This window comes from Acyrthosiphon pisum, chromosome A1 (assembly GCF_005508785.2).
Source record: "Acyrthosiphon pisum isolate AL4f chromosome A1, pea_aphid_22Mar2018_4r6ur, whole genome shotgun sequence".
NCBI classification, from domain to species: domain Eukaryota; kingdom Metazoa; phylum Arthropoda; class Insecta; order Hemiptera; family Aphididae; genus Acyrthosiphon; species Acyrthosiphon pisum.
Window position 1 is genome coordinate 158,681,541 of NC_042494.1, and position 15,364 is coordinate 158,696,904.

Sequence of the window (15,364 nt, forward strand, 5' to 3'; positions counted from 1 at the left end):
ATATCAAAACTAACAGCTCACTACTGAAACTAGTGAACGAAAATTTGCTATGTCGTATGTGTGTAAGACGGAGACACCAAATCCATGGGTAGCATCCTCTTAATATCTTTTGTTCGGGATAGTATACCTATAAGTCATTATATATGGGTATATGGCATATTATATAAATATATTTAATAGAAAAAACTGACTAAAGCAATAACTTTTGTTATACGTTATAATTAATATAATCAATATTTTAAAATTGTTTTTCTTTAAGGTATATAATTTAAAAAAATGTGCTATATTTATATGATTTTTTCATGTTTATTTCTTGAAACTGAAAATTAAAATTTAAAAATTTGATTCAAAATACCCAATTTGTAAATCTGATTTAAGAACAGTTTTAATGGTAAAAACATTAATCTAAGTCAAATAGTTAATTTTTTAGAATTTTTTTAAATAACAATATTTCTTTGGAGTACATTAATTTAAAACGTAATAACTTTTAACTAAATATTATTTTTAGGAATTTCCGGACATGAGTATATTTCTTAAATTATTTATTATACATATCATTTTCACAATTTATGTCACACGTTTAACTAGCATAATTTTTTTTTTTTCAGATCTTTCTGTTAAACTCTGAATATTAAAGATAATATTATACTAATAATATTTATGATAATAATTCAAATAGATAATATGTGAAAAATGAGTTACGTAAAATTTGTTTTTTGAAATAAAATATCAATGAAATAAAAAACTTGTTATAAAATAATTATTTTTGTAATAATTAATAAGATTTTTGGAAATTAGAATATAATTATTGTCTGGAACACCGCATTTTATTGCAGTCCACTATAATTATTATCATTTATCGTAGTAAATACCGTTTCACAGCCACGCGTAAGTACGCGGCATTTTTCGACTTGTATACATTGGTAAGTTAATTTGTGACGTCGGTATGGCGCATAGCTCATGGCATCATTATTACGACCTTTTAGTTTTAATTCGTCTTCGCATATTATGGTATATGATTTCTAACTTATTCAACTTGCATAAAAGCCCACATAATATATTTTCATTTTATTTAGACCGTAGTACCCAAACATATCGCGTATCGAGATAAAATGCCCAAACGTGTGTGCTGTAGCCGCAAATATAATATGTTGTAATAATGTTCATTTGTAGTAAATGTATTATAGGTATACTGCTACTATGTTCGGGTACTGACATGTGCAACAAATCAGATTACTCGATCCGTTGCAAAGGTTTCCGGTCTGACCACCGTGTTTGAAACACGATTCGTCGCTAATACACACTCCTTCCATTTTACCGGCTTGACATTTTCTCGGGTTGCACACTTCAGTAGTTAAAACCAAAGGGCTATTAACAATGCCGTCTACGTTCTCATCAATATTCATGTTCACTGAAAAGAGAAGAGAAAAAAAACCATTACGTTTCGCGTAGGTACTAATTACCACGCGTAAAATCGTAGTAAGTTATTAATGTATCTCATAGTAATATCGTAACGAAAAATAATCTCCGCCGTTCACGTAACATTACACATTCATTTTATGGCAAACAATTACACACTCGTTTTATGTGAAACAATTAAGAAATACTTTTCTGTTTTTCTTGCTGTGCTTCAAATAACGGATCGATTTGATAATTTTAAATTTTTATCATTATTTTTTAAATTGTATTCTTATATTATTCTTATTATCATTAGGTATACACGAATATCCCATTTAGATGTCAAAAGTCAATGATGATACTATGATAATCTAACAATGTAAAATACAATAATGTACTATAGACTAAATAATACGTCTCTTTGTGATTGACGGTTTTTTTTCTTAGGGAGGAGGTAACCGGCTCTCTTCCTACTGGTTGGTGAAGATTGCTTTGAGATACAAATGAAGGGACTTTAGGTACCTATCAGGTACATAGCTACAAACGATTGGGTGAATCGACTAAAATGTAGCCTATTAGTTATAGAGTATAGACCGGTTGGGCGAGCGCTTATTCAACAAAAAATTGTAATTACTAAAACAAAATCATAGAGGTAGGATATATATAATAGAAATAATTAATGATGAACCCTAATTTTAAAAATGTTCGCATCAAATACATCTGCATTTTTAACTTACGTGGGCAAATATAATTTCACTCGCCCAAACGGTATCTATAAAATATGATGGTAACCCAAACAGACTATTTATTTTTTGGTCAAAATTATTATATCCGTTTTCCAAACTAAGAGGGAGGAGATAATGTATCTGATCTAATCATATAAAGCGTCTATTGTACTGCAGCTATACAAAAATATAAAAATCTTTAATGTATAATATAACACACATAAAAGATAAACATTAAACATGTACGATGTACCTATAGTTATCATTACCTATAGTTTTTAAATTGTATTCACTGTAAAGTATTAAATAACTTTTGTGATAAATAATTTTTTCAGTGAAATATAGGTACCATCATAGCCATAATGTGGTATATAACTATATAGGTATATTTAAATCAAAAACAATGAACATAGGTACCATCCAAATAATAATTTCCTGTTATAAATATAGTCCGGATCTTTATGATTGTTTCACAAATTCACATAATATTATATTTGTGAGTATATGCAGCTTGAAGGAAGTAAGAATCTTGTACGAATTATTAAACTAAGAAGGCAGATAAAAAAAGTTTATTTTTTAAATACCATAAAATCATATTTTAAAGTTGAGGAAATAATTAAGTACTTGCCAACAATGATAAGAAATTACAATCAATGGTAAGCACTACTTATATTTTTTCGAGCTTAATAGTACGTTTTAAGAGCATTGGTAGTAGGATGGATATTTCATCGTCTTTCTGTACGTAATAATATTTTAAGCATTTTATGGACATTAAAGTCCTGGGTCTAGTGATAAATTTATATAATTTTGTGTAAGAGAATAACATATTTATCGAAAATGGTTTAATTAGTAATTTGTATATGAATACTCTCTGAATACTTAATTTAATTTAAGTTATTTTATTCATTAAATATAAAACTAATTAATTAGCTCGGTAATATATTTATACAATCTAATTAATAATTATTAATCAAACATGTTTTATGTTTTTTTGATTAATTTATATTTGACAGAAGTACATTAAGATTAAAAATTATTATAAACTTTTAAATTTATTAGACAAAATAATAGAACCCAATTCCTATAAAAAAAATTAAAAACTAAATGTTTAGAAAAGTATAGTGACATTGCTATTTATTATTATTACTGTATTTATATTATGGAGTTATCAGTCTAGACACTGGATTATTTTCAATACAATAAATTAGGTACCTCAAAAACCTTGTATAAAATGTATTTATTTTTATTGAATATACTTTTCAATACATTTTACATTATTTGATTACAATTAAAAAAAAAATTATAATATGAACTTTGCCAAAAATATATGTATACGAATAAAAAAGTGGAAAACATGGGATTTATGTTTTAATGGTAAAGCTTTGAAGAAAATTAAAGTTGTATAAACCTAATTAAAAACTTTCAAATTCGATCATGACTAAAAAGACCATATTGTAATAAAATGTATACTTTTTTAAAATAAGTTTGATAATTTAAAAAAAATTTAAATATTTTCAATATTATGAAACAATTAAACATATACTATCATATTAAGTAGAATTACTTTTTGAGAGATTATGATATTTATACATAGTACTACCTATAATGCCATGTCTATTATAATATAAATAACTAAAAAAAAGATGATTTTAAGAACCATAATATATTTTATTAACACCATAAATTAACTCGCTGGACTGAACATGAGACCAGTTGTTTGAGTTTGTGGCCCTCATCTCACTTTGCTCACCCATTATGGATAGTAATGCGTTGTGTAATTAAATTAGAAAACAATGATAATACAATCGTATGATATCGTAAAAAAACGTGATTAAATGTATTAATTGTTTTCTTAGATTCTCTATGCGACTATGCGTGTAGTAATTATTGAGGAAAAATACTTTTACAAAGTCCTACTGTCTCCTACTAGACTTGATTCGCCATAATTAAACTAATTAATAATTTTTAGTTGTAAGTATATATATTTATATAGGAAGCTTATTTTTTTAGATTCAGAGAGGATCAGTGAATATAATATAATATATTGATTTTACAATGATGAGTGGTTTTGTTTTTGTGTATACATAAAGAAAATAGGTACACGGTTTACAGTAGATAACTTTTCTGGTATTTTCGATAACCTATTCACACACTTTCATGGCAAGTCGAGAGTTAATAACAATAATATATGGTATACCTAATTAATATAAACTATTATAATATTATTATTAAATATTAATAATATAATAAATGCAAAGTTGTTGGCTAAAATTAATTCCACCCACCGTCTAAGGTAGGTAATTAAGTACATTATTATAGTAAAATAAATTACTTTAATAGCAATATAAATACTAAAATATCTATATCATAAAATATGCTTACAAGGCTTAATATAAGCCGACAGTCAGAATTGTTTTTCGAATACAATGATTTATCATTCAAATTCAACATACATTACAAATGCATACAGTATGACAGTATTACAGTGACCTGACAAGATACATTCGACACTCACTGTAAAATAACAGAGCAGTTATATACTTCTCTCATTTTATTAATTGGATAAATAAGCATTACGTATATTGAGGGAGATCTTTCTTTATTTTACCTTCGGCCTGAATTAGAGTTACGCACTTGAAACTTTTTAATAAAATAAAATGTAATCGTTTATAATTGGCAATTACTATTTAAAACTCAAACTTAAGTTATTATAGATGACACTAGAGTATAGTAAGAAAGTCTGCAAGTTGAGTAATTCAGAATACCTTAGGCTTTTGAATAATATTACCGAGCTGTAATATTCATGATGACCTAAATACCATTACGAAAGCTATACCTACCAATATCATCACAATATTCGACCTGAGCCTTTAACGACTTATTCGACATGGTCCGTAAGTAATTAAAAGACAATTAGAGAGATGTAATTTAATTAATTTTTAGTGAACAATTTCATTCCATTATAAGTTACAAATATTTTATCAAGTCATCATATACATCACTTTTAAATCTAATTATTAGTGATATGATATTATTTTATGTACCTATAGGTACTACGTCTAATAAAATGTATTTTAAAATAAAATATGTAAATCATTTTAAAAAAAAAATCTACTGTGGATTTTTTGTTATAAAAATATTAGAAATATTCTCAGATAAAAAAATGTATTGATTTTCCCCGAAAATGTTTATTTTTATACTTAAAGGTACCTGTATATAATATAAGTATCTATTACATCATGTTCATGTAGCATTTTATTAGAATTTTACACACATAATATAAAGAGATGTTGTACATAAAACGTTATAAAATTCTTAACGTTTCCAAGGAAAGTCACTGCGTACAAAAACTCCTTCGTTCAAATATTTTTTTTTAGAATATACGTAGTTCGGTATTTCAATAAATTGTCCAACGACATCCAAAAAGGCGTAACCTTTATACCCAATATGCAAAGTAGATTCTCTTTGCAAACTAAGTTTATCTGGATATTTATTAACGAAGTATATAATATTACAATGTGTATCGTAACACTACAATATACTGTGTAATATACATATTATTATATCCATATAGATGAAATATTACGAGACGCATCAATATTACAATATAGATTTTGCTATTTTGGTTATGACGCAAAATAATTATTAATTCTACTAAATAGTAACTTTGCATACTAATTGTATATTATCACAATGCACATTATACGCTATTAACTCGATCGGGATAAACATATTGAAATATTATGCTTAAGGACCTGAAGAACGAACGTTGATTCAAACAGAAACGAAGAGATGGATTCAAGATATTACGTTTGCTTCGGCGAATGACGATTAATAATACCGTGATAATTTAAAGTCATCAACTATATATGACGTTAGATGTTTTGAAGCAAAGTCACCTTAAACAACAGATTATTATATGGGTGACATTAGTGCACATAAACAACCATCACGCAAATTGTTTCAAAGACAAAACATTTAAACGCTCGTCGTCTACGGCAGATTTGCATAAGCTAAAAGTAAAACTCGAAATGCTCTCATCGTCACTTAGTGACAGATATCCGCAAGTAGGTACACTAAGGCACTAAGCTGTTATAAAAACATAATTTCAAACGGATACCTAATGACGATTAAGATAATGATAATACAATCTCAATGGTAATAATATTGGGTTGTACGGTTGTGGAAAAGATTCAATCAGCTGGTTAGGTATATAATCTGAGTGTGTGCAGGGTCGAAATTTTTTTTTCTAATATTATTAATATATTTTAAAACTACAACTGCATTTAATTAAAACATAAAAGGTACATAATTATATCAATTCTACTGTAGAGTTCGAAATTGCAATTTTTAACCTAATACTACCTAAGGCCAATTATTTATATAAGTCTGTATATTATAGGTTATTTATGTAAATATTTTAAAAATAGAATCGTCGAACTTTTTCATAATGAGATATGTAAACGGACACTCATACGGTTATGTAATCATATTGAACTATACATGATAATATTATAATATGGTGTACAATTATTAAATAGCATCAGGTGGGTATGTAAAGGGCCGAACGCGGTGAGACACTCTGCAGCCTGTAGTATTTTGTCATGCTGTACGGTTATATTAATATTTTACAATGTCTGATCTACATCGATTAGATGTTTTTTTTTTACAGATATCTCGAAACCTATAGTGGACGATAAAGGGTTACACTATTGTGTATTATATAATAGTCGTACATACGTCGCATAATAATGGTGTATTATAAAATTGTTTGCGCGTTGCGCCGTCGTCGTACGAAAATACGAAATATTATTACAGCACGCCGTGGTATGATTCGTCGGTGGTTAAAATGTAGGTACGAAAACGAGTATATTATAAAAGATAGTTATATTAAAGTAAAACGCGTGTACAATGCGGGTAACAATATATAAGTAATATTATTGTTCTATGGTAACCCTCTGTTAAATTATTATTTAAATTAGATTACCGAAGCGTAATCGACCGAACCGAACCGAACCGAACCGAGAACGGCTTGTATTAATCTAATCGCTTTGACGAGCTCGTTTTTGTATGCCAAGTGGTAAGTCGGTTTCAATTAATATTGTACACAATATCGAGTTATGCGCGTGGGTAGCGTGCAGTGCTGTGCATTTATCTAGATACAAATATTTAAAATATCGTATTTATATATATTTAAATTAAATAGTTATCTGAGATATCTGAGAATTATCTATAAATAATGTTTTTCTGACAAGATTTTCAATTGTATGTATCATTTTTTTGTGGGGAGGTGTTAATTTTTTTAAGCTTTTGCCTTTATCCGATTTATTTTATTTTATTTTAAAGTTCTTTTGTTCTTTTATGTGTATTCATTACTTGTATTTTACTTTAATTATTTTGGAGTATGTCTGTAATCTATATGTTGTTCATTATCAACATCGATGGATAATCATAATTAATACACATTACATACACGTATAAATTCAAACTTTTATAATATATATCTTTATATTTATAGCAATAATGCTATTTTACAAATGCAAGTTCTAAATTATGCAAAAACTTAACCAGAGATTAAATCTGCAAAAATCCCAACATTCAAAATTTAGGGTCATTATTTTTATTTTTTTTGTCGATCATTGTGATGTGCCAAAATCGTTTTTACCCATAAGATTTTAAACTTATTTGCACAGAGTCAGTGTGGAGTTTTTTTTCTGTGGCAAACTATATTAGATAGGTATAGAGGTACCGGTACCTATGGTTTTAATTTCAAGTTTTGCTATACTTCTGTATAATATAATATGTTTGTTCTAGATAGATGCATTAATATATATTTTTGCTCAGTGATTAAATAGATATATATTGAATTTGCAATAGGTGGTAAATAAAATAGGCACTCTGTCATGAAGTTTATATGTAATCATGTTATTATATACGAACGGACTTACGCGTCAGTGCGTATTGTCGTATTGACATAAATATTACACGTGTTAATACACGATGCATTGTACCAAATAAACATCAACCCCAATATACCACATATCAGCTTCACACTCGAAGGCCACCAGTAAAACGAACGCCCTGTGTACAGTATACATAAATGTATACAGAGTGATTCACCGAGCATCTTTTTTCCTATTTTCGTTTTAAATAATGTGGTTACTCAAAATTTGATTTTTGAAAATTTTAAATATAGGTATTTAAGACCATAATATATTTAAAGTTTTGAGATTTTTTTTTACCTACAACCTACAACTGTCTTGTTCTCAAACAAGAACCCCCTTTTTTACTGTAAATTATTTAAAAGAATGATTTTTCTGAACATTTCAACATATCAAAATTTAAATGAATAGTTTTTGAGTTATCTATTTAACTGTGGATACTAAGAATAATAGGTTATTATGAATAAATTAATAACAGGTAATGGGTTCGGAAGATACGGAGGCCATGGTGATTTGAAAATTTTAGTCATTTACTCATTTACATTAATCCAAAGAAATCTATTATTTGTAAAAATATGATTCAAGTATAATAAATACTAAAATATTAGTTAAATATTAGATACCTACATCTAATTCATATTATTGTAAAACCATTTTTAAGGACTATTGTCCTCACTCTTCAGTATGAACATAGTAATAACACAGTAATAACAGAGAAATATTATTCGTTAAAACTTTGAATTAGGTACCTATGATAGTATCAAAAAAATTAGATATCTATTAAATAACTTACAGTAAAATAGGGGGTTTCATTTGAAAAATTGACATTTATATCGCCACAGGACACAGATCTAAAGAATTTAAAAATATATTTTTTAAGTGCATTAAAAAATTAAAAATCAGAATATGCATAAATTCATTATTAAATTAAAAATGGGGGTGACCATGCTTCAATGCTTGGTGAATCACCCTGTATATTACGTACAGAAACGCACTCGGTGTTCAGCGGTGGTTACTTACCTTCGTTACCGGATGCCCGTGTGGTGGCGTCAGTCGCGCGTTCGTCGTCTTGCAGCAAATACCTCTGGTGCCGCATAATGAAATTGGTGGCGTTCAGCAGGGTCATGGGCATGACTTTAAAGTCGATCGCGTGGCCTCGTACGCTGCAAACGATCACACGTCGAACAATAGCATAATAATAATATAATACCACATGTATAAATTATATAATATAATATATTATGATTTATGAGACACTTATAAAAATGCCCAATTCCACTATTTGTAAAATACATTAGTACTGTTTCCAAAATTATACATTTTTAGATTCTGAGTGGAACGATGAATGTATTGATTTTACAATGATGTATGTTTTTTTTTTTTATTTTATTTTTTTTTTTTGTGTCTGTCATCACCTTTTAGGACAGTAAAAGTGTTTGAATTTTCTTCAACAGTACCTTTTCTGATAGGAAAGTGAACCTAGTTGGTACTTTGGGGGATCAAAAGTAAAATTTTTTCAATAGTTTTCAAAAGCGCCGTGAAAAACAAAAGAAAAATTAAGGAAAAACGGGAATTTTTACGCAAAATCTGTTTTCGAGAAAATTGATTTTGGTTTTTGCTGTAACTTTAAAACGAATGACTTACGTACTATTCACGTAGATACATGACATTTTCACTGGTTGTTTAAATTTCCATTTTCTATACATGATAAAATTTTCAAAATATTTTGATTTGTTTTGAGCTGTTTACGGACAATTTCAGTTTCCAATTAAATTAGTTTTTTTTTCTATGAATGTCAATAAAACTTTATTTGATGAGTAAAAATACTTGAAAATTTAATACAAGGCTCCTACTATATTTTTACAATGACATTTGAAAATATTAAAAATCCTTAGTCACAGTTTTTTTTTATTAGCATTTAAAGTTCAAAAATTGACAAAATATGTAAAAATCACGAAAATTAGCAAATTATTTTGAGTTAATAATTCGTAAAAATTTTCCTTTTTAGAACTAAGATTTTAAAATGTAATACAAGATTCCTTATAGGATAATCTACCTTTATCAAAAAAAAAAATGTCTATAAGAAACTCAAATTAAATTTTTATGAGCGTTTGATATTCATATTTTTACAACATTTTATATTCACTCGATTTCTTACGTAACGATTTTCTTATTTTGTTGTAATTAAAAAACGAGTGACTGTAGAAACTTGAAAATTTCACTGAATGTTTATATTAGCATTTACTACATACAATAAAATTTTGAAAATAATTTGACTCTTTTTGAGCTGTTTACGGACATTGTAAGTTTTCAATTTTTTTAGTTTTTTTTTCTATAAATATCAATAAAGTTTTATCTATTGGGCCAAAAAGTGTAAAAAATTAATACAAGGCTCCTCCTGATACATTGTTACAACAGCAGTTGAAAAATATTAAAAATACATATGCACAATTATTTTTTATAAGTATTTGAAGTTGAACTTTTTACAAAATTTATCAAATTTAAAATTGAATAATTATTTTGTAATTAAAAATGTATAAAATGTTCAACTTTTATATCTAAGGATTGAAAATTTAAAACAAGATTCCACGTAAATATTTAATTCTGTTACCAAAAATTCTAAGAAATACATAAGCACAGTTTATTTTTATAGTAATTTTAAGTTCAAATTTGGACGAAATTACATATTAAAAAACCTGGAATAACTATTTTAGTTATTTTGTTGTGATTGTATAATATTATGTGTGGGTACTTGTAACTTCTAAAGTATACTATTATATATCTATGATAGTACCACGGTTTGTTGTTGATGTATAACGCGTTACCTAATGGATATTGTGATATGATTAATTTGGAATTTATTGTTGATACCTATTATAGGTCAATTTTTTTTTATTACTATAGAAAAGTATACCTATAATATGTATGTCTAATAACTAGACTGACAAACCGTCTCCGCTCAGAATCGTTTTTCTTATACAGTGATATTATATCATTGAATTAAAATGTAATACTATCCATTATACAGTGACCCACTCGTAACCTACTGTACAGCAGAGCGACATCCACTTTTTTTAAATTAATAATTGTGATCAAAATATTTACTATTTAGTTCTCGACAAATGAGTATTCTTCGTCTACTGAAAAAAAAAAGATGAAAATGGGCACTTGTTCTCAGATAAGTGTGGCATATTAATATACTTGTACCTACCTATAATCTATATGCATGACATTTGAACAAATATTAAAGATTTAATTTAAATTAAATTCACACATTACTAAAACATAATATAAATTATAATTGTTGTATAATATAACGACGATGTAAGACATTAGTTTGTATAATAATATAATCATATCGTACATTGTGTACCGAAATTAGCCATAATATATATAATATTATTATATAGTTTAGAAGTTTATTTTCCATAACTTGTGGCTCGACATAATAGTCACTTTAAACGTGGGCTCACTATCTTACTAACTTATAGAGTCACTAATAACTATTACTACAGCGATGTAACGTAAACTTACAACAGGTTATTTTTGACCTAAAAATCTTACTCGGAACAGATTATTTTACTTTTCGGTCTGAATGGTTTTTTAAATTAAACATAATGTAAGTAACTACCTAATGTTTATTATATTGTTAAATTAAAAAAAAAATTTCTTTCATTTGATATTACGTAATAAGTAGTTCATAATATAAAATATTTTCAATAGTAGTTGCAATGGGTTCATAGTATATTTATTTTTTTTATAATTTGTTAAATAAATTTATTGTTGAGGAAATAGAATAAATAAATATGTGACGTATCTACACACAACTAGGCACTAGTAAGCACTAAGCAATATAAATCATAATGTCTAATATTTCATATATATTTAAATATGAATTATAGATATTATAGATACTATCGTGCAACGATTGTTTTTTTAACCGACACATTTTCCTATTTGGAAAGTATAGTTATAGATTTTGATTTGCGAGGATATGATATCTTGACCCTCCGCAGATTTTCAAATGGCCTATAGCTATCTGTCTAATTATAAAACTTTCTCACTAGGTACCTATATCAGAATTTTTTAAGTTTTCTTAAAAACTTCACCAATATAATATATCGTCTGATTAATTCCAGCTTCTATATTCTTTATATTGATTTACATGTTAGGTCTTCGCTGCGCATATAAAAACCTTAACGTGTGGAAAGTATATTTTATTGACAGGTTAAAATGGTACAATATTTTAAAAGTACATATTTCGAATATATGACGTATATCGTTGTATTTTTTTTAAACTTACAAGGAAACTTTGAGAAGTGAAATTATTTATTTCGTAATTTATCGAGCCAGCTATAGAAAAAAGTACGAGTGCAAAAAATATATTAGTCTATTAAACGTAAATATTGTAACACTAACATCCTATATACATCACGCATCCATTTGCAGGACGATATTATCTTGAGATGATCATATTATATAGCTGCCCATACACCTGCGACCTGCCTATAATAATGCCTGTTTACATTTTGTACGAAGTGCTCGTCTGCAGAATGGGCTAAAATATCGATTTCACTAAACGAACGTGACAAATAACGTATAAGGGTACTTACCGCAAGTCTGTGTATACAACATATACAAAATAAATATTATGATATCGTGTGTACTATTATTTATAGGTAGGTTCCTACCTGGACAGCCAGCTGCAACAACAACAGGTGAACACCACGGCGGCGTATGATACGCGTACTTCCATGGCCCGGACAGCGACGAAAATCGAGCGCGCACTATCGTCCGACCCGTCCAAAGCTTTATGTATAGTGGCTTATCTGTACGATACGTGGATCTTAATAAAATACTACACAATTGGCGTGTTATACGGATTACACGATCTGTAATGTTATTGAAGACAGTACATCTGTCAGCCTCTGCCGGGTTCGATATGAACGCAAAGAAAATATAAAAAGAGTGTACGATATTTATTCGTCGTAATTACTCCGATGCCCACTGCATCAGTATAGGTAGGTAGGTACACCGCGTGCCGTCACGCTCCCATTCGTCTGGATAGAGCACGCACACTCGCGCCACCATGCCCTACCCGTCGAAGATTTAAGCTGACGCTGCTGCTGTTGTTTTTTTTATCATCGTGTGGGTGACTTTTTACTGCAGGTACCTATAGGTTCATTATGTTGTTATGATTTTACGGTCGTCTGCAGACGTCCAATTTGATACTCAACAGTTTTTTGGCTTATTTTTTTTTTCACAACATAATAATTATTGTTATGGACACTCGTTAACGTGTATATATGTATAATATGATGTATGTTATTTTTTTCGTTAAATTATTATATCTAATTATACGTCTCGTCGTGTGTTTGTACTCATTACTATATGATAATTCATGTACCTATATAAACTTTTGACGAACAAATCAGTCTGGATATCTCTAAAATATACCAGTAAGCATTTGATAATCGATATTTTCTTTTCTTCGTGTATTTTATGCCAGACGATGAGCATTTTATTATTATTTATTTATTCAAAGGGCAGAGTCCAAAAAGTATAGAAACAGATACGGCATAAAGATAAAATACAATACTTAAAAAATAGTCAACATACTTTCCTACAACTAAGAAAAGAACAAAAGAAAACAATATGAATTCTTAGTAAGGTCAGAAAGGATATATATATAAAATAAAGTTTTCAAATAAATTATTTAAGGAAAACAAAATAAAATTTACATTATTCATTATATTCCCAACAGATAACAAAATATTAATAGATGTACAAGACGTATAGTTTTGGGAATATGTGGAATATCAAATAATTATTTATATTGGATATTATAATTATTTATTTCAAAGTAATATAGATGATTAGGGATAGTATTGTGAATATTTATATATATATATATATATTTTTATTGAACTTACGCTTGACGACTATAGCCATTAGCTGTTGTAGGGCATTATGAACTATAGTTTTTAAGGTTGGTACGGTAAGGTGTTTTTACGGTAAGTAAGCAAAAACTTGTATGTGTGGCAAGGTCTTTGCTACTACGAACCCGGGTGGTCACCCATCCGGGTCCCGGGAGCTAGTAGCAGCGGGCGTTATTTACTCTTAGTCGCATTCCGACTGGTAGCAGCCAATGCGCCGTGTAAAGCCACATTTTTATATTTATAACTAGCCGACCCGTCACAGCTTCGCTCGTGATTGGTTGTTTATTTTGCCTTCGGACGATGATATGTAGAATTTTTTATTCAAATGTTATCGTTTAATGTGATCGGCAAGTAAATATACAAAACGGTTAATGAAAACGAATTGAAATATTACTTCATCAATTGATAGCGGCTGGACCAATTTTTTAAATTTGACGGGTATTTTCAGATTTCCATTTTTGTTTATAGATGGTTGGTATAGGAGAAATAACAACTTTATATAGATTATAATTATTATTATTATTTAAGCGCACCACTTGTACCAATCTTGTATCTTTATTTCCTGTGACTTTGAGTTATATTTTGCGATTTTCATATAGCTACTGACCTTCCCCTAATCCGGCTAAACATCTGTGTTGAATTTCAAGTAACTCGGACGAGTAGTTTTCAAGATTTTGAGTTCGGAAAAAAGCGACATTCGTTTTTATTTATATAGATAATAATATATACCACACAAGGTGATTCATCGAACATGCTCACCACTATTTTTTCGTAATTTATAATTTCGATTTTTTAAGTATACCTATACAGTATACCTACGAGATACTAAGATTCTCTTACCGTTTATTATTTAAGTTGTTTCATGTGAATATATCAACTTATTTTTGTCAATTGAGATTTGAAAATCATTCTTTTGATTAATCAATCAAGTTTATAATTTTTTTTAAATGTTGATGTATCTAATTAGTAATTAGAAGATTTTAAGATTTTTAACATGGTGAATTTAGGACACTAATGATAATGGGTTTGGAATTTGGATAAGATTCTTCTTCTTCTTGAGCTTTTACGGTCCTTGAAGGACTTTCGCTGCCTCTACTACGTTCCTCGATCTATTTCTATCAACGCTGTCTGCTATTGTCACTCCCTGAGTGCACTTTTTAACATCATTGTTGACCCTGTCTGTCCAGCGCTGTCTAGGGCAGCCCCTACGTCTTTTCCCATTTGTCTTTCATTCTAGAGCCTTCTTTAAAATTCCATTTGACCCCCATACATGCCTTGCCCACTCGATTCGTTTACTCATGAGGTAAGCATTGATACCGAGTTTTTGGTAAATTTGATGGACTTCTCTATTAGTTCTTCT

The 15,364-nt window shown here is 28.5% G+C and overlaps 1 protein-coding gene across 1 annotated transcript in view; it reads right to left on the reverse strand.

Annotated features, from left to right (window-relative positions):
- Nucleotides 1-13,610, reverse strand: part of LOC100570909 — a 52,742-nt gene extending 39,132 nt beyond the window's left edge. The window contains exons 1-3 of the mRNA XM_029486406.1: nucleotides 12,757-13,610; nucleotides 9,086-9,228; nucleotides 1,187-1,411 (exon numbers count right to left, since the gene is read on the reverse strand). Of these exons, the coding sequence (XP_029342266.1) occupies nucleotides 1,187-1,411; nucleotides 9,086-9,228; nucleotides 12,757-12,821 (433 nt within the window). The 5' untranslated portion in view covers nucleotides 12,822-13,610. The remainder of the gene's footprint in view (nucleotides 1-1,186; nucleotides 1,412-9,085; nucleotides 9,229-12,756) is intronic.
- Between the last annotated feature and the right edge of the window lie 1,754 nt (nucleotides 13,611-15,364).